The sequence below is a fragment of the Amyelois transitella genome, chromosome 22 (assembly GCF_032362555.1).
Source record: "Amyelois transitella isolate CPQ chromosome 22, ilAmyTran1.1, whole genome shotgun sequence".
In the NCBI taxonomy this organism is placed as follows: domain Eukaryota; kingdom Metazoa; phylum Arthropoda; class Insecta; order Lepidoptera; family Pyralidae; genus Amyelois; species Amyelois transitella.
The window spans coordinates 2,567,763-2,587,203 of NC_083525.1; the positions used below are offsets into that span (position 1 = coordinate 2,567,763).

The window sequence follows — 19,441 nt, forward strand, 5'->3', positions numbered from 1 at the left end:
CAAAGATAAAATTATTAATATATTTTATTCTTTAAAACAATAACATGATTGTGTTGATTACAATAAACAAACATATCACCTAAAATCACAACTTATATGTTAGCTTTTAAAGCCCAGGTTAATAACAAACAATATATATTTTTTTAACCCTGGAAATCATATGAACTAGATCGGTATTAAGCCACAAAAGAAAATACAAAATAAAACATTAGTTGATAACCATATAAGTATCACCATTCGTGAGATAACTGTCACAAATATTCTTCTCATTGAATTCTTCAATTAGCTTTTTATCTAAATGTCTATTGATGATGTTAGAACATTGCAAATCATAAGCAGCGTTCACCATTTTTGCTTTCAAATCGTAAACGATCACTGGTCGTTTGGAATACATCTGTAAATTTCCTTGTTGTTCGAAAGCGCGCATCAGCACGATTTGCGAACGTAGGCTGAACGGCTTTGGCTTATAATTCTTGACCTGAAGAATTCTGGAGTATGCTGCTTTTATCAACGCGTGAGCATATTGAGCGGAATGTGGAACCTGACCAACTAGTGTTCTCACAGCGGCTTGAACCTTTTCATCCCAAGTACGATAGTTCTTTAAATCTTTAAGCTGTTTGATGTCTCCTCCCATAATCGTGAACATGTGCTGTGCTACTGCATCTTGAAGATCTTCTTTTGTTTTGTAATTGTTTAAATTTTTCTCTAGCGTCTGTTTGAAATCTTCTGGGGAAGCACCGATACAGTAGACCGTACCAGTGAGGCCTGTTAAAATATTATTATATTTTTTTTTTCTGGCTTTGAAAATACAGAATTCTGTTGTAGTTTTCATGCATAAAGCTTAAATAACAAATCCTACACAATTTTTTTAGAGATTTTTTATTGAACAGCGGTAGCTATATCTATGGTTCTCAAAAATCTAATCCGTACTAATCTTGTTGTAGATCTAAACCTTAAATAATTAATCCTACACAATTCTTTTTGGCGATTTTAATTTTTCATTTTGTAATGCTAAATTATCAGTGATGCAATCGCAAATTGCTCCTTCAATTATTCGTAATTTATCATTCTTACCATGTTGTTCCAAAATGGCGGCCATCTCCAAAGCAATGAGTACACCGCACTCGTAGCCCAATAAATAGAAGAAAGATTTCAGTTCCGTTTTCTTAAGCAAGGTCTGCAAATTTACAATTTTTGATGCTTTCATAAAATATAATGAAAGTTATTACAAATACAGTTAACTACAAATTTATGTCACCTAAATAATCTGAAGGCTACGATGTGGAGTAAGATATGATTTTCTATGTAATTTTTTTCGTCAATAAATGGGCAATTTAAACCCTGCTTTATCTCATTCGAAAATAATTTAATTATTACATTGACTTAATCACTCAGAGTCAAAAGTCCTTTTTTAGATCTTGATTGTAGGTACCTCAGCGTATCTCCTAGCTATTTCAGGTATCGTCTCCTGAAGATTGTCCAGGCCTGGTTGCAGCACGAGAGCTGGTAGCTTCAGCCTCTCACATAGCATCTTGAAACGCTGGTTGTGACCTTCGAGACCTGGCACCATGCATAAGTATGTCTGGGTCAGGTCGAATTCGTCAGCTCTCTGGAAAATATTAAGGACAGTAAAAAAAATTTCGGAACTCATCAAAGCGTTTTTTAGTGTCTTGAAGACAACACTTACAACCTTTATATACTACTATGTTAGTATTGTTTTATTACAAGCTAATTCGACGGATGGAATTTACAGTATTGTATTAAGTAAAGTTGTAGGTAGAACTTTAAAGAACCACACTCGACTTGTTTATACCTATCTGAATGATATCGGAGCTGAATATTGAGTAAATTTATTTAAAAAATATCTAAAAAGACCTTTAAAACATGAATAGAAACACACCATAGTAGAATTACTGCCCATAGTAGGCAAAAACACCATTTCAGTTGTAGCCAAGAGCTCGTCCGAATCAACGTAGAGGAAGTAGTTCTTCAAACCCTCCACTTCTTGAAATTCTGATTCAGTAATCATCGACTCTAAATATTTGATCCTAAAAAATAAAACGCATGTTTAAGAAATTCGAAGGTTCAGAAAAAGGTTCAAAATTATTAATTAAACCTTCAATAAATAGCAAAAAGTTTAATAAATAAATGCTTTTATTAAAATTGCGTTGATCAATGGTTGCAGTTTAGACATAACGTAAGTAAAGTTTGTTTAAAAATTAAAATTCGGAACCAACCGATCAATTGTCAGAGATTTTAACTTGTCGTCACTGTAACAAAAACTGTAACTGTCCCTCAGAAATGTATATAATGATTTCAACTTCTCGTCATTAATGCCTAGAGCTTCTAGAGTGGTACTGCCATCGACATTAGCAGGAATTTCTATTTCTGAAAAAAAGTTAAGTTAGAGTTGGACAAAATCTAACCCACAACACATGAATACCTTTGTATGAAGAATGTAGTGCAAACAGGAAGAGAAAAAGAAGAAGAATATGAAAATCATTTCAAAAGAGACGCCCAGAATGAAGAAAGAAATCTGTCATAATTTTAACAGCCCAAAAAATTGATATACAGCCAATTTTTGTGAATTTTATTTTTATTTACGAATATAGGATACAATATCATAATTTTCACGAATATAGATAGATTATCCAGAAACCATGTAACATGAACATCAAAATATATAATTTGTTAGACATTTTATTGAAAAATTAAAAATGACAGCATTAGATGATCATTTCATTTGGCTAGGGTACAGAACGGAAGTAGTAAAGCGAAATAGTATTATTATAATGAACCTTTATCTACCAATGAAAGGAACCACACAGATTAAGGCTTTCAATTTATAAACAAATAGTACCAGCTATAGAAGCTATCTGTTGTAGCAGACAAAACTCCTTATTGTCTCGACAATTTGCAATTAGTACTGGTTCTTTTGAGCGAATAGCTTGTTCCATTGCATCCAAATGAGAACTGCTAAGCTGATAATCAAAAACAATATTTTTATAAAATTGTAACAGAACAATAAGCCATCATGTTGGTTTGGTGTATGTCTTACCTTATTCTTTATAGGTATAATAAGTTTGTTGGCCGGCAATCCATCCTTAGCTCTGGATTTGCACATTGTTTGTCCCAATAACTTATTGTCACCCACAATGGCGAAATACCTTAACAAAAATTAGAGTCATAAAAGTCCAGATGGATGAGAGTTGTCTTAGGAAAAAACTGTTGAAAAGATACTAAAGATTGGAATTCTTTTTAATCAGAGTAAATTTAATTAATAATCAATGTTTTCATACTTAAGTGCAGGACATGATTTCCTTGCAACAATGTCCAAGTTATCCACCATCTTCTGGCTGAACTTGCTATTCCCGTCAATGATATAAATACCCTCAATCGGACCAGCTCTAACGCAATGATTTAGCAAACCAAGCACTCCTTTGATATTATTCAAATCTCCATCAGAAGTAATTCCTATATCCACATCTTGATTTTTCCATGTTCTGAAAATAATTTTAAGACTTGGGTTTCTATTTAGCATGATACCTTTAAGTATATTTTTTAAGATCAGCAAATTCTACTCACGTTACTTCGGTTAGTATATTACTATTTGCTGTCAAAGAATGTACTCTTATTTTTTTAGCACCACGATCTACCAGCCTTTTCACCCAATGGCGTGAATAGTCATAATCATCTGTTATGACAAGGTGACAATATTCAGGGCAGCAAACGATTCTAAAATTAAAACAAAAAAAGAATGAAGAATATACATGGAGGGCATGCAGTAAGGGTGAATTAAGAAGATGCAACTAGAATTTCGAATCTATTCGGCTTTCATGATTAATAGCCAATCCCATGTTCTAATAATAAACAATGCTATACAATGTCTGATTTGTCATAATGCCAAAATTCACTTCAATCATCGATTCATTGCAACATGATAAAGGTGCTCATACACACTCTTTGAATAAAACTGATAGTAAAATACATAATTGCATTGCATGCATCTAATACGAAGATAAACATCATCAAATGACACCTGGGTTGTCCTCGTATATCAAAATCGTGTAGTTTCAACACAACCCTGCCCCTATGGTTCCCAGATGCCAGGAGTTTGAGCGCCCGAGTCGCTTCGTTCGGAGGGAATACGATGCGAGTCAGCGGCACCACATAACCCTGAGCCACACCTTCGGCCAATAGTTTCTGGATTCTCTGCAAGATTTCTCATTAAAATCAATTATCAAATATAACAAATTCTTATTTATCTTTCGTTAATTATTTTTGGAACTGGAGCTGGGAGAAGCAAAATAGAATTAAATAGAAATGTACTTGACAGCTTAGTTTTTATTAACTACTTCATCTTTCTTATGGTATGGTCCTATCATCTATATGAAAAACGAACCGTAATGGTTCTTGCAATATTTCTTGTTTTCTATTTATGGCAATTTATTTAAGAGGTTTCTTTTATAGAACCAAACGACACCAAAAAAAAACTAAGACAAACAACAAACCATAGAAAAAAACTTACTTTCATAACATCCATTTTCGAAAATAGAGTAGATGCATCCATAATAATGTACGCTCTATCTTCAATTAAGTTATACATCCCGAAATTATAGTGTTCCGCATTAGATATTTGGGAGAAATCGAAGGTGATACCATTATGACCGGTGACGTGAAGGGTGCTCTAAAAAGTAGAAGATTTTTAAAAAAATATTCAAATCTAGCTGCACCCGGGAGTTTTGCTCTTGTGGAAGTTTTGGGATTTAAAGTACACTGTGTTTGTCCAGGTAATATTCTACGCGTGTACTAAATTTTATCAAAATCGTCATCAAAAGAGTAACAATAACACACATCCTTACAAACTTTTGCATTTATAGTATTATTAGTAGCAAGGAATTTAATCATCTTCATCTCATACCATAATATTTTTAGATTACATTGTACTTACATTTTTAAGTGCACCTTCAACTGTATTAAAAGCCATAGCACAACGCTTTCCTTTAGTGCGCGTTAAGACCATGTCCGCGAATGTGTGGTCCCTTGAATTTCCAATATCGTTCTCTAAAACATGTGTTTTGTATTAGTTATTTCTATGTATTGTTATTTTAGTGTACAGAGTTACTTTATTCTACTATTCTTCCTATATACTCTGTAAAGGACCTTCAGGAGCTATACTAATACAGGTTTTTAAGATTCTATGGTAGAATCGTACTTCTCAACTTGCATAGTGTAAACAGGCAAACGGTAAATATGACAAGCAGATCAATAGTTATCATATATAAAGATAGCATATAGATAGCAAATACTTACCATCCAACATTGGAAACAGTCTCAGAAGGAACTGTTTCTTCTCAATGCTACCAACTGATGTAAGCACTCTGCTGCCGCGAGCCAGGGCGAGGTTTATAACAGCCTGCCCCAGGCCTCCAGCGCCAGAGTGCACGAATATGTTCTCTATGTCTACTAAAGCCCCTTTGATGAACTGTGGAATACATTATTAAGTGTTAAACTAGCGTATAATTTAATTCTTCTTAGTCTATTAGTAAAGTTGGATAAACATCCCCTAAACTACAATCATAAAGGCAAATAATTTAGCTAGAATAAATAGCTAGATATAAACAAAATTTGGAGTCATTGATGGCAATTTTGTTTCAAGTAATGATACCATTCAGACTAAAGAAAGTTTCATGCTTTCTATAAAATACTAAACTTTTAGATAAGCTATGCTAACCTATTGATTAAGCATATGAACCCGTTAACGAAGTTTCAAGACCAGAACCATGTTGTCTTAAAGTGGAATGAGACTTACTAAGCAGTGGATAGCCTGGGCATATGCCAGTGGAACAGTAACAGCATCCTCAAGACTCCAGTGATCTGGTACCGGCCACAGCAGCTCAGGGATCGCTAGCACTCGGGAACTGGCGGCTCCTTTTGGTATTAATCCCATTACACGTTCACCGCTAAACACGATCATAAATCAAAATTAAGAAGTTCAAAAGTTGAATGTAAAAAAAAAGCTTGTTGCAAAAAAAAATTCTGTAGCTATTCGATGAAGCGTTTTGCCAACAACAGGTTGCTTTTTTATTGATTTATTGTTATAAATTTATTTCTCATCAAGATGTATTTTTTTCGGGTTTACCAATCACCACCACACACTTAATTTTTTTTATAAAATAAACCTTGTTTAAACCCACAATCACAAAAATTTAAATATAGATAAGATTTATACCTGTCAGTCACTCCGCTGAACTCCATTGCGTATGATCTAACATTGTCCTCGTCATATTTCGACACCCCCATAGCTTGTTTTACGTCACGGTGGTTGAAACTGCAGTAATGGACCTGAAAAATATCACTTCATTTATTACAATTCTGACACTTTATTCTTTCTTCGTCTTATTGGAATGCTCTTCATCATGTTTTTTGTAATTTTATCCCATTGGAGACCTTTATGGAGGAGCTTCGTACTCAAAAGTCGCTAAAAGATATATTATTATTAATATAATTATTGTCTGTCATAAATCCTATATCTTGGGATGAATGTAATAAATTCATAATAAACAGTGACATTTTAACAAACCGTGGCTGGAATACCGGAGCCCTTCAATGCAGGTTGTTCAACCCATCTCAAAGATTCCATGTCTCCTAATCGCAAGCTTTGCAATTTCGCAACACTCTCCGTTGACAATTTTTCAATATATGGTAAATAAAATTCTCCACCCCAAGTGCCCTAAAAATACACAAAACTGTACAATAATTTCCAAATATATCTTATACCTATACATATATATACATTTTGTTACGGAGTCGTTGCTATATTTTAAAGTGGAATATTATTCACAGCCATTGTTCAAAACTGAATATCCACTGCCAAATTTCATTGCTGTCCATTAAGTAGTTAGTTTTCTTGGAAACGAAATACTTACATTATTCAATACGTTGAATGCCAAATCTAAATCAGGGAGTTGGGTCAAGCATTGACTTTCTGCATCCTGGCTCATGGCTATCAGATAAATTTGATTCCGTTCTGTGTCATTCCGCCATGCTGCTACTAGATCTTTAAGTCCAGGAATTTGAGGATATGACGTTAAAATAACTAATTTATGCCCCAATGGGAGATTAGCTCTTGAAGTTGATAGCAGAGATAGATCGGAATGGTTTCTTACAGTGATGGTAATAATTCCAGTTGTAGGAACTAAAGGCCGCCATTTCGCGAGCTCAATTCTAATTTTCTTGTGATTAGAAGTCGAAACCACTCGGTAAAGATTGGATGGGCGTAATTTTGTATTGTCTGAATCTTCCATATTGATAATAAATGTATTCCTTGGTATTGTTTCGTGGAGTATTCCTGTCAGCTAAAAATGAAGTGAATAGTTAAACAAAAGTTAATTACCTTTAACTTCATATTTTATTTTATTATATCTCTTTTATTTAAAAGAACAAGCACACTTAAATAGAATAACATTTTGTTACTTACTTTTTCATCTTTAGACAAGTTTTTAGTTATTAGAACATCAACATTATCTAATGTTTTGATCATTTCCATATTTGCTTGTTTATATGTTAATTTTGACTTAGTGTCACTATTTAATATGCGCTTAATTTCATTGGCGGCATCAGAATCAGATTCATAAATAGTGTCAACAATGTTTAGATCGCTTTTATTTATATTTTCTATAATGATTTGTAGATACACTTGTAAAGTTTCTGCTAACTGAAATAATTTCAAAATTCAAAAGTAATAAACTTTGTAAACAGACATCAGCGTTATGACAATAAAGACCAATAAGAAAAAATCTTAGGTTTTCTCATATATACTTACATCACTCTCGCCGAATCGATGGCGAGGGACAAATTTTAGAGATTTAAGTGCAATTTCTTTCACAACCGGTGAGAAATCACGGAATACCACACTCTCTAACATTATTCCACCACAACTGAAAAAATAATCATGTTTGCTAAAAGCTATTGTCAATATTATAATATTTATCTTTATATTAAAAAAAAAACAATTTAACTTCTTTTGGGAATTGTTTGCTGAACTGTTACTTGAAGTACTATTGTATTATTATACATTTAGTATTATCTGCCTATTGTCTACACTTATTAAAATGAATGTTATTAATTTTCATACCACATTAAATCATGTTCTGGGACAAAATCTGCTTCCAAAACCGTTGTCTTATCTGCATGCAATATGTTCCTAAAATGCTCCTTCACATCTATACTCATACTTCTGATAAGATGTGGCTCAGATACTCCATCAGTTTTACGGTGTAAAGTGTACAGCTGTAGCAACCCATCAATAAAGGTAGTCCAATTGTTAGACCATAGCAAATGTGCTTTGTTGCAATTTTCACTCATGTCATGGATGCTAAGGAATTCTCCGCTGGAAAAATAATGCTATATATTAAGATTTAAAGAAAAAGTTTAGCTTTATTATCTTCTGTACTTCAGAGTTTTATCTCAAATAAAGGTATGTTTCCATCTTCTCCTTTGATTTCTGTCAAAAGCGGGCGAGCCCGCTCGAGAAAGTGAGTCCTAGTACGAATTTAAAAAACCGTGTCGTGCCACAAGGCAGCATCCTAGGTCAAATTCTTTTATGGTAATAATGGATTTTGCTATCATACCTATATGAATAGTCTCTCTTTTGTAGCTGATGGTAAACTTCATCGCTTTGTAGCATTTTCCCTTCGTACTCCGGTATTTGATGAACGATATTTTTTTTGACAGGCACTATTTTTCTTACTATGTATCCAGTTGCAACTAATGAATCTCCATCAAGAACCTTTTAAAGTAAAGTATTATTTTAATATAAATAAAAGCGAAGTTTGAATCTTTTTAGCCTCTACTGTTTTCTACATAGCCTGGTGCCTCTAATAAAAACTACTGATACTAAAAAACAGAATGAAATAAATAATAACGGTAACAAACAACCACTACATATTTTTTTATTTCTTTCTGAATTTTTTCTCCCAACGTAAAGTCAACAAAAGACTTTATTGCTTTAAGCTTATATTATACATAATATAAAATATTCATCAAAAGGACATACCGACATTGAACATAAAATTAACAAACTTAAATTTAAGAAGACACAAAAAGAAGGGCTGGGAAAATAAAAAGCGAAAGCAAATTAATTAAAACACCATAAAGATAAATTCATAAGAAGATCACTTACTTCAAACATTCCAGTACCCCGGTGCAAATTGACATGGATCCTCAAATATCTTCTGTCGTGGAGTATGGGCTGTGCATACAGATGTATATCATTGAACTGTACTGATAGCTGCTTCTTCTTCTGCCCTGTGGACATCGCCAGGGTGTCCCACACGGCGACTAGTGCCGCCGCGTATGGATATACTGTCTTTCCTGTTTCAACAGTTTTTTTCTTTTATAATTTTAATGATAGTACTTGTGGCGACATCTCTACGCTACAAGTCACAACAACCATATACAGTGACAATACGCCGCGCACAACCAATAGCAGCGTAGAGTCTATAGCAACATCTCAAATGTCACACGCAACTAAGCCTAACTCAGCGTGTATCCTAAATCGCCCAAAAGATTTCACGGATTGGAGCATAAGTACAACCTCCGACACAACATCGTCGGAGCCGCGGTTCCCCAGGCATAACACCTAGCCTGGCGGAAGATCTTCCCCTTGGTGGCGGTCGAAATCGTACTATCGCTCCCGATACAGTACACAAACATTAAGATTAGCATTAACAATAATGGTGTCAAAAACATTAAGTGTGAAGTAATGGTAAAATATTTCGGAGTAAAACGAAAAGGTTGTAATTACAGATAATTTATGAGTATATTATTAAGAACCATATTATTTTTACCTCTAATGACATTCCCTTGCAGAAAACTATAATCATCGTCGTGATAGGACACCACAAATTTACAAGATGCTATTTTGTTTCTTTGTGCGGACATGTACAATGAAATGCCCCTGAAAGAAAATTTTTATTTGAGTGTTTGAACTAAATATAATAAAACTAATTTTCAGTTTATAAAATTTTGTACTTTGATGTTACTTGATCGCCTGAATGGCAAAATTGTAAAGGAAATAAATGTAAAATTTTTGGAAAAACCTCTTTTGCAGAAAAAAATTATAATCCTAGATAGTTATATTATTTTACTATTTTGCCAAATTTTCATGGAAATCTAATGCATTATTTTCAAAATAAAACAAAACTATGTTGTATCAAAATATGGGTAATTACTTAGTGTACTGGACTCACCATTGCTCACTATGCATCCAATGAACCAGGTTGGACAAAAACGGAGTGCCAGTTGAAACTGGGAAGTCAACCTTGGGATAGAGCGCACTAACTCTTGGGACGTAGCCAGCGACATATAAACTGAAATTAATGAAACTTATAACAAACATAACAAGCTTAGACAATTAATTAACTTCAGTACATAGACATTAAATCAAGCAAGCTCATAAAATTTGCACAGTAAATATAAATGAATATTAGAAACATCTAAGTAGCATCAATGAAGATGTGCGAACATATACGACTGACTGAAAGATCAAAGCGCATGTTACACTTGACTAAATTCCAACGTACTTAATAATTAAGTAAACAATCAAGATAAAAATTAAAAGCGATTAACTAGTGGAACATGCACTTAATTCTGAAACTATGCAGAAAGAAAGACTAAGAGTAATAGAAGAATTAGATTCAAACATAAACGAAATAACAATTATAATCACATATTTAATAGTGTGTAAATACTAAATGGCAATAATGGTGATAATCACGTACTTGCCAATAGCTTCAAGCACATTGATCACGTTGTCTGGGTGGCCTCGTTTGGTCATAGCAATGTGGGTGCAGCTGTCAGGCATGGACCTCTTCAGAATGGCCTGGAGTAACCCGTGCGGCGCGATCTCGATCATCACCCCGTTTGTTGGTAACAGTTGAGAGGTTTCTTCAAATAGTACGGGGCTCTGCAGATTGTTTTTGTCAAGGATTAACTTCAATCATAATACTCTCAAAAGATTTTCATAAACGAAGCAATGGACAGCTGTGTTTAATAGGAAGTCTAAGTTTAAATTTTACAAAAGTCTGCATATTTTTAATGTTCTTTTGGATCAATTTATATAATGGCCCGATACTAATCCGATCCGATCCGAAGCAACTTTTGAACCTTACCAATAAATTGTTGGTGTGGTACTCGGCAGATGAATACTGGGCCGAGGGTTCGTTCCATTTATCGGCAGGTACAGAAGATGACAACCATCTTTTACTGCGAGCTTTTGGGGTCTTGATTACTTCTGATAAGTGTTTCCTGAGTGCTGGACCTAAAAAGGAATAACTACTTAGTGCCTTCGTTCAGAGTTTTATCCATTATCTACACTTGCGCTTTAAAGCTGTAATTTTGTTAACTTCATTGAGTGATGCTTTGTATCCTATTATGAAAATTTCTTTTTCTATGTATTTGTCAAAGAGCCGCTCTTCCGAAGCGCCTAAAATCTCTGACTTGAGATTTAATATCAAAACACTGTGCTGTCACAAACATCAGTTGCATTGCGTCATCACATTCACCAGCACTTACTACAACTACGGTTTAATAATATTCAAAATTATATGCTTCTAGGTAAAAGGTAGATTTGTCTTCTTCTTTTTAAATAATAGCCTATCCATAAAAACAGATACTCTTAAGTACTTACCAGCTTCCGCAATATACCGAGAATGGTACGCGATATTAGAACATGGCACTTCTTTAGCGAAGATCCTCTCTGCCGTTAGCTTCTCTACAAACTTCTTCATCGCGTCTTCAGGACCCGATATGGTACAGGAGTCGCGGCCGTTGTGACAGGCCACTTCTATTTCTGGGGGGCACATGTCTTTGATCTGTAATAAATAGTGCATCAGACCATAACCATGAAACTAGCTTCTGCATTGTTAGTAACGTTTTGATGTATGTGTGAAGCTTTAATTTTGAACTTCTGCTGGATTCTCTTTTATACAGTTGTTGTTATATTTTTTTACAAACAAACAAAAATAGTCAAAATTATAAACAATCGGATGATATATGAAGAGATACCTTCTGATACCCAATCCCGACTGCAGCCATGGAGCCCTTTATGAATGGCGTCTGCAGGGACACCAGCCCTCGGTAGTAAGCAGCCAGGATCATCTCCTCAGCCGTGAAGCATCCGTCAGCGTACGCGCATCCCAGTTCGCCTACACTGTGACCTGAAAATTTCATGTATTGTCAGAATCAATTTTTTTATTAAATGGTGGATGTGGATATCTTTACGTCATTAAGCATAGCGAAAAATACTAGATCACGCAAAAAAATTAACTGATTAAAAAAAAGGTAACTAAAATATCGTCGGTAAAATATAAGCACGAAATCTTGTAGGAGTTGCGGTTACCGAGGCATAACATCTAGCCTGGTGGAATATGTTCCCTTGGTGGCTTTCCGCTGCAAAACCTTATACACCTTCTCTATTTAGCGCTACTTTTATCTGTATTATTTGTTATACATTTTATTATTTATTTATTTTGTCAATCTTACAAAATCCATAAGGTAATATGTGCGTCTGTCTCTTACCTATAATAAAGTCTGGCACTAGTTCAACAGCCTTCAGGACGTCTGTTAGACCAATCTGTACAGCGGCGATACCAACGAAGGAATGGAGAATATTGTCGAAGATGTTCTCCTCAGGAGTTGTTATTATGTGGACGATGTCAATGCCTTTAGGTTTGAGTATTCGGTTGCATCTGAAATTAGTAATATATTTTATTTTTTAAAAGCTGACGAGTTGCGCTTTGCTCTGCAACTTCATCACCCAATCAAGTACATCTAATTAACATTTGAGTTTTTATTACTTAGGTATCTCAAAAAAGCAGTTGTAAAAATTCTATTGACAGAATCAAATTTTAAATTTCATCAAAATCAGCTCAGCCATTCGACAGTTATCCGCTCGCTGGGTCAAAAAACGACTTTAAATGTTTACCGTTCTATAGCTGCTGCGAAAATAGGTATCTTCATGAGTTGAGCACCCATACCGGCCCACTGCGATCCCATGCCGCTGTACACGAAGACCAGGGGGCGCTTGACGTCATCGAAATAATCTGCTTTTTCTGATAAGCTGACCGTTTTGTTTTCGGCATTCGTATCTGTTCAAAAATAATTGTAATTATTTCGATGAGCTATGAAGATTTCGGTGAACATCTTCAAGTAACAACATACATACATATGTATCAAAAAGATCATCTAGGGCTCGTCTCTACAGAGGATAGGACGTAATCGGGAGTAACGCTAGGAGAATCATGATAACTATCACTACATTTGAATCGGGTAAGTACTTACCTACATTCATATTACTTTCAAGTGTGTTATTCTTTTTTCTAATGGTGCCGTGTGGTTCCCGGCACCATTAGAAAAAAGAATAGGGCAACTCCATCTCTTCCTCATGGATGTCGTAGAAGGCGACTAAGGGATAGGCTTATAAACTTGGGATTCTTCTTTTAGGCGACAAGCTAGCAACCTGTCACTATTTGAATCTCAATTCTATCATTAAGCCAAACAGCTGAACGTGGCCTATCAGTCTTTTTAAGACTGTTGGCTCTGTCTTCCCCGCAAGGGATATAGGCGTGATTATATGTATGTATGTATGTGTTATTCTCTAAGATGTACCTACCTAGAAGTCAAATGATTACGTTTGGAATTATGATCCGTCAACATTAAACTACTACCAACTCTTGTCTGAAAGACTAATCAAAAGACTATTATTTATAGATAAAGGAATAGAAGAAATAAACAAAATCAGACCTAAAATTATAAATCCTCTGCCCAAATGTCCAGATATGGCCTTGCTGTGGATATTATGCAACAGTGCCAGTTGTTCCGGGTCCACGGGTCTGGTCTTCAGCTGCACCAGCATTTTCTCAACTGCTGTGTCCATTCTCGCAGACACTGTTACCAACCACGGGATGCTCGATTTGTATCGATTGGTATCCTGAGAATTGTTATATATTTGTAATTTATTACTCTAAGAAATGTTGACTGAGAGAAAGCAAAACGGAATATTCCGAATTGATTATCCGAATTATTATATTAAATTTCCATAAGGCTATTTAAATGCCATGGGAAAATTGAAAATTGACTTTTGGAAGGATTATCGATACGCCAAGAAGAAGATATTACTAAATATTTACCTTTGTATGTTATGAAAGTGATGTTGATGAAAAAGGTGAATTGTAATTTCTTGTATGGTTGAGAAAGTCTGATTGATGATATTCCCAATCCCAATCATTTTAAGAAATAAATTTTCAATTTAGTTCCTTGTTATTTATATAAACGAACCTCTTTTAGTTTCATAATCATAAGCTTTTTACTTCGAAATTTCGAAAAGACTACAATAAATGTTTTCTTTGTTCAAATTAATTACCTTTGGTTTATAATTTCCATGAAGCACAACATGAGAGTTGACTCCTGTAGTTGATAACCCATTGATGGCTGTGAAGGATCTCTTGAACTTGTAATTATCATCAAGCACTTTCACATGTCCATCACGCACCGCTTGTACATCTTGACGAGGCGTCTCATGATGCAAATTTCCTGCCAACTCCCCTTTATGGTATCCTAGTAATACCTGTAAATTTGGAGTTCAAAGAACTTTTATACTACTCCTGCTTAATAAAGAATTTTCGATTTTAATACTTTCATGGAAATTTCAAGGAATTGTCACGATTCATCAATAAACATACATATCAGATTCCTATGTCTATTAGTACTGGCTGCTCGCTCGTTGCTAGCTTTAATTGACTTTCCCACTATCTATAATTGTAAAGTAATTGACTTTCTCAGTAATGGATATGGTTGTTTCGATCTAATTATTATTGTTCAAAAAATTAAAATTCATATACCTACATAAATTTACTTCTAAACTATCATTAAATTAATTTGATATAACAACACCTACTTTAGTTATAGCCGTTACTCCACTCGCGGCTTCTGTATAACCTATGTTCGACGTCACACTTCCCAATAATAATGGTTCCTTTTTATCCCGTGGGAAGACTGCGGCCAGAGCTTCCAACTCGCTTTTATCAGCTTCTGGATCAGCTGGAATTAGAAACAGAGTTTGATGAGGACCAGTTATTTTATGACTAAAAAGTAGGTATATAAGTTTTTCACCGTGGCTATTTAGATTCTAGATAACTATAAAATACCCAAAAACTTTAACTGAACAAATCAAAAGTACTGTTGTTTATAACTAAAATATTATTTATGAGCTAAGTACTCACTAATTTAGTCTCAAACAACTTCAATGTGTTACATAACATTCAGTTTAACTAAAATTGAACTCAACAACTAACCTGATCCAAAGCCTTCCACATATTCCACAACAGAAGGTGGAATACCAGCTTCATCGTAAACTTTCTTTATAAAAGCAGCCATAGTAATAGTGTTTCGATCAAAACCAAATTTAGGACCAATTCTTCCTTCCTTTATACCAAGGAACTCATTTTTTATATGAACTACTTCTCCATAAATTCTGGAAATTGATCAAGGTTTTTAATGTAAATTAACGAAATATTAGGTACATTTTTGTATCTAAAAATAACCGGCTAAATGTTCGATCTTCCTTTTACGGATCTGATAAAATTTCAGTACTAAGCAGCAACGAAAATAAATTACCTTTGTCGTTATAACAGCAAACCCAAATATTATTTTTGTTGTGGCAAAGTAGTCAAGTAAATATGGTCGAAAATAAGAAATTTACGATTAACAAACCAATTAACTGTTAAAATTTCTTTAAAAATTTAATAGATACCCACCTTAGAGCATTCTGAGCTTTTTGAAGGAACAAAACGGAAACAGCATCAGACCTTGCAAGTCCTTCAGCATTTTGATCATAAGATTTAGTTTTACCATCCTTGGATAATTTTGTGATCCTGAAAATTTCTGGTTAACTAGAATTTATAATTAAATGCAGATGCACATACGGTTCGGAACCAGAAGAAGTTCACAGATAAAACACTATTGAAACAAAATTATTTGGTTTTGCCAAAACTTTTTTTTTGTATCTTAAGACATATTTGGTGAAATAATACAAGGATTTATGTTTAACGTAGTCCTAGTAGACCTAGACGAACGTATTTTGATCAAATTAAGGACGTCCTGGTAAAGGGTCAGGCCAAGGGTACCCGAAACCGCCGAGCTTGCATGAAGAGAGTTATGAATGTGGATGAAGCGAAGGAAGTATGCAAAGATCGTGGCAAGTGGAAAGAGTTAGTCTCTGCCTTCCCCACCGGAAAAGAGGCGTGATTTTATGTATGTATGTAGTCCTAGTCTTCTTCATTCTCCTGGCGTTCGACCAAATATGAATTAGCTGGAATCACAAGTGATCATTGTAATTTCTTATTTTTTAAACTAAGAATTACTAACACAATCACCTATTATTCCGGCACTCCCGCGCTTACCTTCCATAATGAATAGAAGACTGTGGATGTAGACACAAGCCGGAACCCCCAGCTATAGCAGCTTCACATTCCCCTCTCTTTATAGCTTTATAAGCTTCTTCAACTGCTGCAGTTGAGCTGCAGCACGCTTGGTCAATAGCATGTGATGGACCCTTCGCATTCAACCAATAGGAGACGCGGTTCGCAAACATAGTCTTGCTGCATCTGAGACACAAGTCAAATGTTAGATTGGAAACCAACAGATAAAAAATAGTTTCAGTCTTTGTCATAGCCACCATGCTGGTTTGCTAGAAAACTAGTGTTTATTAGATTTTTATTATAGCTTTTTCTTTTCCAACGCAGATTGTACAAGTCAATCGCAAGCAGAGCTTAAGATTTATAATGCGTCATCACATGCACTTCCTTTCTTGGTTAAGGATTCTTGTTTGTTTGTAAACTATTGCACATTGGGTTAATAATTAAAAATTTCAAAAAAATTGATTGGATTTTAAAGAATAAGTATATACATTAGCGGACTTAACCCAATTGGGATTTCTTTTAGATTATCATATATAAACATGTTTTGGCTATAAACGATCACTATTTGAATCCATCGTTAATTCATACAGTTGAACGTGGCCTTTTAGTCTTTTCGAGACTGTTGGCTCTGTCTTCTCGTTAAGGAATAAAGATGTATGTAAAAGCATGTGTCACTCTTTGTGGTCTCTTACCCTGCAATGCCAAAGCCGGTTCTCGAAGAAGCGACGTAAAAGCAAGCCTTTTCAGACTCGGAAAAGCAAGTTCCAATGTACACACCGACCTTTTTCCCGGAAAGGTGTTCTGGACTCAATCCTGAAAATATACAATAAACAGTGGCAAATACCTACTTACAATAAATAAAAATAGCCTTTGTTTTTATTTCACTGTTTAAAATATATATATAAACAATGTAATATACGTATCGAGTTTGAACATACGTTTTTACGGCGAGGGAAAAAAATGTCACTGCATATTTAATTTATGTATATCAACTTGATTATTATGCAACTTTTATCAAAGTTCTAAATTCAAACAGTGTGAGTAAAAAAAATATGACGTCCATAGGGTCACAGCGTAGGTCAAAAATTATACTGCTACAAACATAGAAATTTAAATAATATAATGCAATATACAATCTATACCTATTTTACTTGAAAATATTGGAATAACTTGTCATCGTTCCGAGTAAAACACTAATAAGTAATGAACTGGTTAACAAGAAAATTAATTGACAAAAATACTTTAAAAATGGACAGGTGAAATCAAAGAAGTGAATGCATTTTACACGTGACCCTTATTTTCCGCTGTGGCTACTTGTAATACTTATCAAAAGTTCCGGCATGCCGTCTGGTTTCCGGTACTTTATAATATAACCACACCATTTGCTTGCCGTGAATGTTGTAGGCGTTAAAAGCGATTAAGGGTATGTGCGACTAGAGAACTCTCAGGAAGGGTTCACGGTCGCGGTTGTAAAAACAGAGACGATAAAAATATTAAAAGCAACATAGGGAAAACACCAAGAGATAGGGCACCGCCGAAAGAGATAAGTAAAATAGCGGACCAATGTCGAAATCTGATAGCAGGGGATGCATCTGGGTAGACGCCAGATAAAAAAGAGAGAGACTTACCAGCATCATAAATAGCCTTGTACGATTCCTCCAATATCTTTCGTCCCATCGGATCCATGTTGTTGCCAAGCCTGCGATGGACCTTGAAGAACTGTGAGTCGAACAGTGTGAGGTCCGGGGCTGCGCCGATGTGCTGGGCACCTTCTGGGTGGTTGTACGTCCATCTCTTGTGATCCGCCGTGATGGGGTTCACCTGACAATTAAACTCTTTTTATTTGGTGACTAGTCTTTGAGACTTTGTAGTCTACAAAAAGACAGCTTGAACCAACTTAAAGATAAATGTCTTGTGAATTTTGATGCAGGTGTTACCTACAAGACAGTGGTAATAGTAACTGAATTGTTAGTTTTTTTTATATTATATTGCATTAGGCATTTGTCATCCAAATCACCTGATGGTAAGTGACGTTGAAGACGAAGATGTAACATGCCTATCCAAGAGATAAGAATTCATTTATTCTATTTTTGAATGATCGCAAACATTACTCGTCGGGGAATATGTTCATAGACAAAAGGGTCCTTTTTTCAAGGGTTTAGGGTCGAATTTCCGTCTGCGTCTCATAGTTTAATGAAGGAATAGCAAAGATTCTATTAGATCATACCTTCGCTTCTCACCCACCTTATTATACAAGATTTCTGAGAGTTCCTCAACATTATGAGCGTTGGGGTAGAGCCCAGACATCCCGGAGATCACCACCCGGTCGCTGGACGCCGCCTCATGCTGCACCGGTTCCTGGGGGACTGGCGTCATTTCTTTTGGATATTCTGCCGGGGTGGAGTTTAGATTTTTGATTTACTGTTAATTTTTTCTTTGTCTTTTCTATCTTTGGAGACTTATTGGCTTATTTTTTATTTCTATTTTTTATCCTTTCTAGTTTCTTAGTAAGTGTTTCGAAAAACAAAATAAGTAACGAATGCCAAATTAAATGTCTCTAGACCCAGTGGTTTGGGTTTTGTCTGTCAGTCACTAAGTAATGGAAGAGTTTTATATAAATGTAAAGAAGATTAGGCAATACTTACCGAATGATAATTCTAATAACTAACAATATAGCTACGTTCGTTGGTCAGGAGACCCACGATGCAAATATCACCCTCAAGGTTAACTGTTTTATTTATAGAGTACTAGACTAAGTATTTAAATATATTATTAATAATTTGTATTGCTAATGACTTCACCACGAACTTAGACCTTGTTTTTTATTAGACTTAATTAATAGAAAAAATTCTAAAAAAAAAACAAAAAACGTAGGTAGGTAATATAATTACGTCTTCATCTCTCTTCTTTATAATCATTAACTTGTCTTCTCTTTTACTAACAATACCTACTTGTTGTGT

General features: G+C 34.8%; 1 protein-coding gene across 1 annotated transcript; it reads right to left on the reverse strand.

Moving 5' to 3' along the window:
* Positions 1-168: 168 nt before the first annotated feature.
* Positions 169-19,222, reverse strand: LOC106140702 (fatty acid synthase-like). Its single transcript, XM_060950832.1, has 40 exons — positions 19,127-19,222; positions 18,726-18,871; positions 18,110-18,302; positions 17,174-17,294; positions 16,464-16,667; positions 15,819-15,935; positions 15,357-15,535; positions 14,960-15,102; positions 14,426-14,629; positions 13,807-13,993; positions 12,989-13,151; positions 12,583-12,752; positions 12,070-12,221; positions 11,693-11,876; positions 11,175-11,323; positions 10,785-10,969; positions 10,254-10,373; positions 9,852-9,961; positions 9,185-9,375; positions 8,634-8,791; positions 8,138-8,392; positions 7,826-7,940; positions 7,481-7,717; positions 6,930-7,358; positions 6,584-6,733; positions 6,233-6,345; positions 5,813-5,963; positions 5,314-5,485; positions 4,952-5,064; positions 4,529-4,687; positions 4,040-4,212; positions 3,586-3,735; positions 3,300-3,503; positions 3,059-3,167; positions 2,861-2,981; positions 2,238-2,388; positions 1,901-2,048; positions 1,433-1,609; positions 1,075-1,177; positions 169-765 (listed from the first exon to the last, which is right to left on the reverse strand). The coding sequence occupies exons 2-40, from the start codon at positions 18,855-18,857 to the stop codon at positions 209-211; spliced, it is 6,849 nt and encodes a 2,282-aa protein (XP_060806815.1). The 5' UTR covers positions 18,858-18,871; positions 19,127-19,222; the 3' UTR covers positions 169-208.
* Between the last annotated feature and the right edge of the window lie 219 nt (positions 19,223-19,441).

Coding starts and splice junctions, on each gene's coding strand:
- LOC106140702 (XM_060950832.1), bottom strand. CDS start 18,857: ATGACGCCAGTCCCCCAGGAACCGGTGCAGCATGAGGCGGCGTCCAGC. Junction 7,941..8,137: donor CCAGAACATGATTTAATGTG/GTATGAAAATTA, acceptor TTATTTTTTCAG/TTGTGGTGGAATAATGTTAG. Junction 5,065..5,313: donor ACTGTTTCCAATGTTGGATG/GTAAGTATTTGC, acceptor CACATGTTTTAG/AGAACGATATTGGAAATTCA.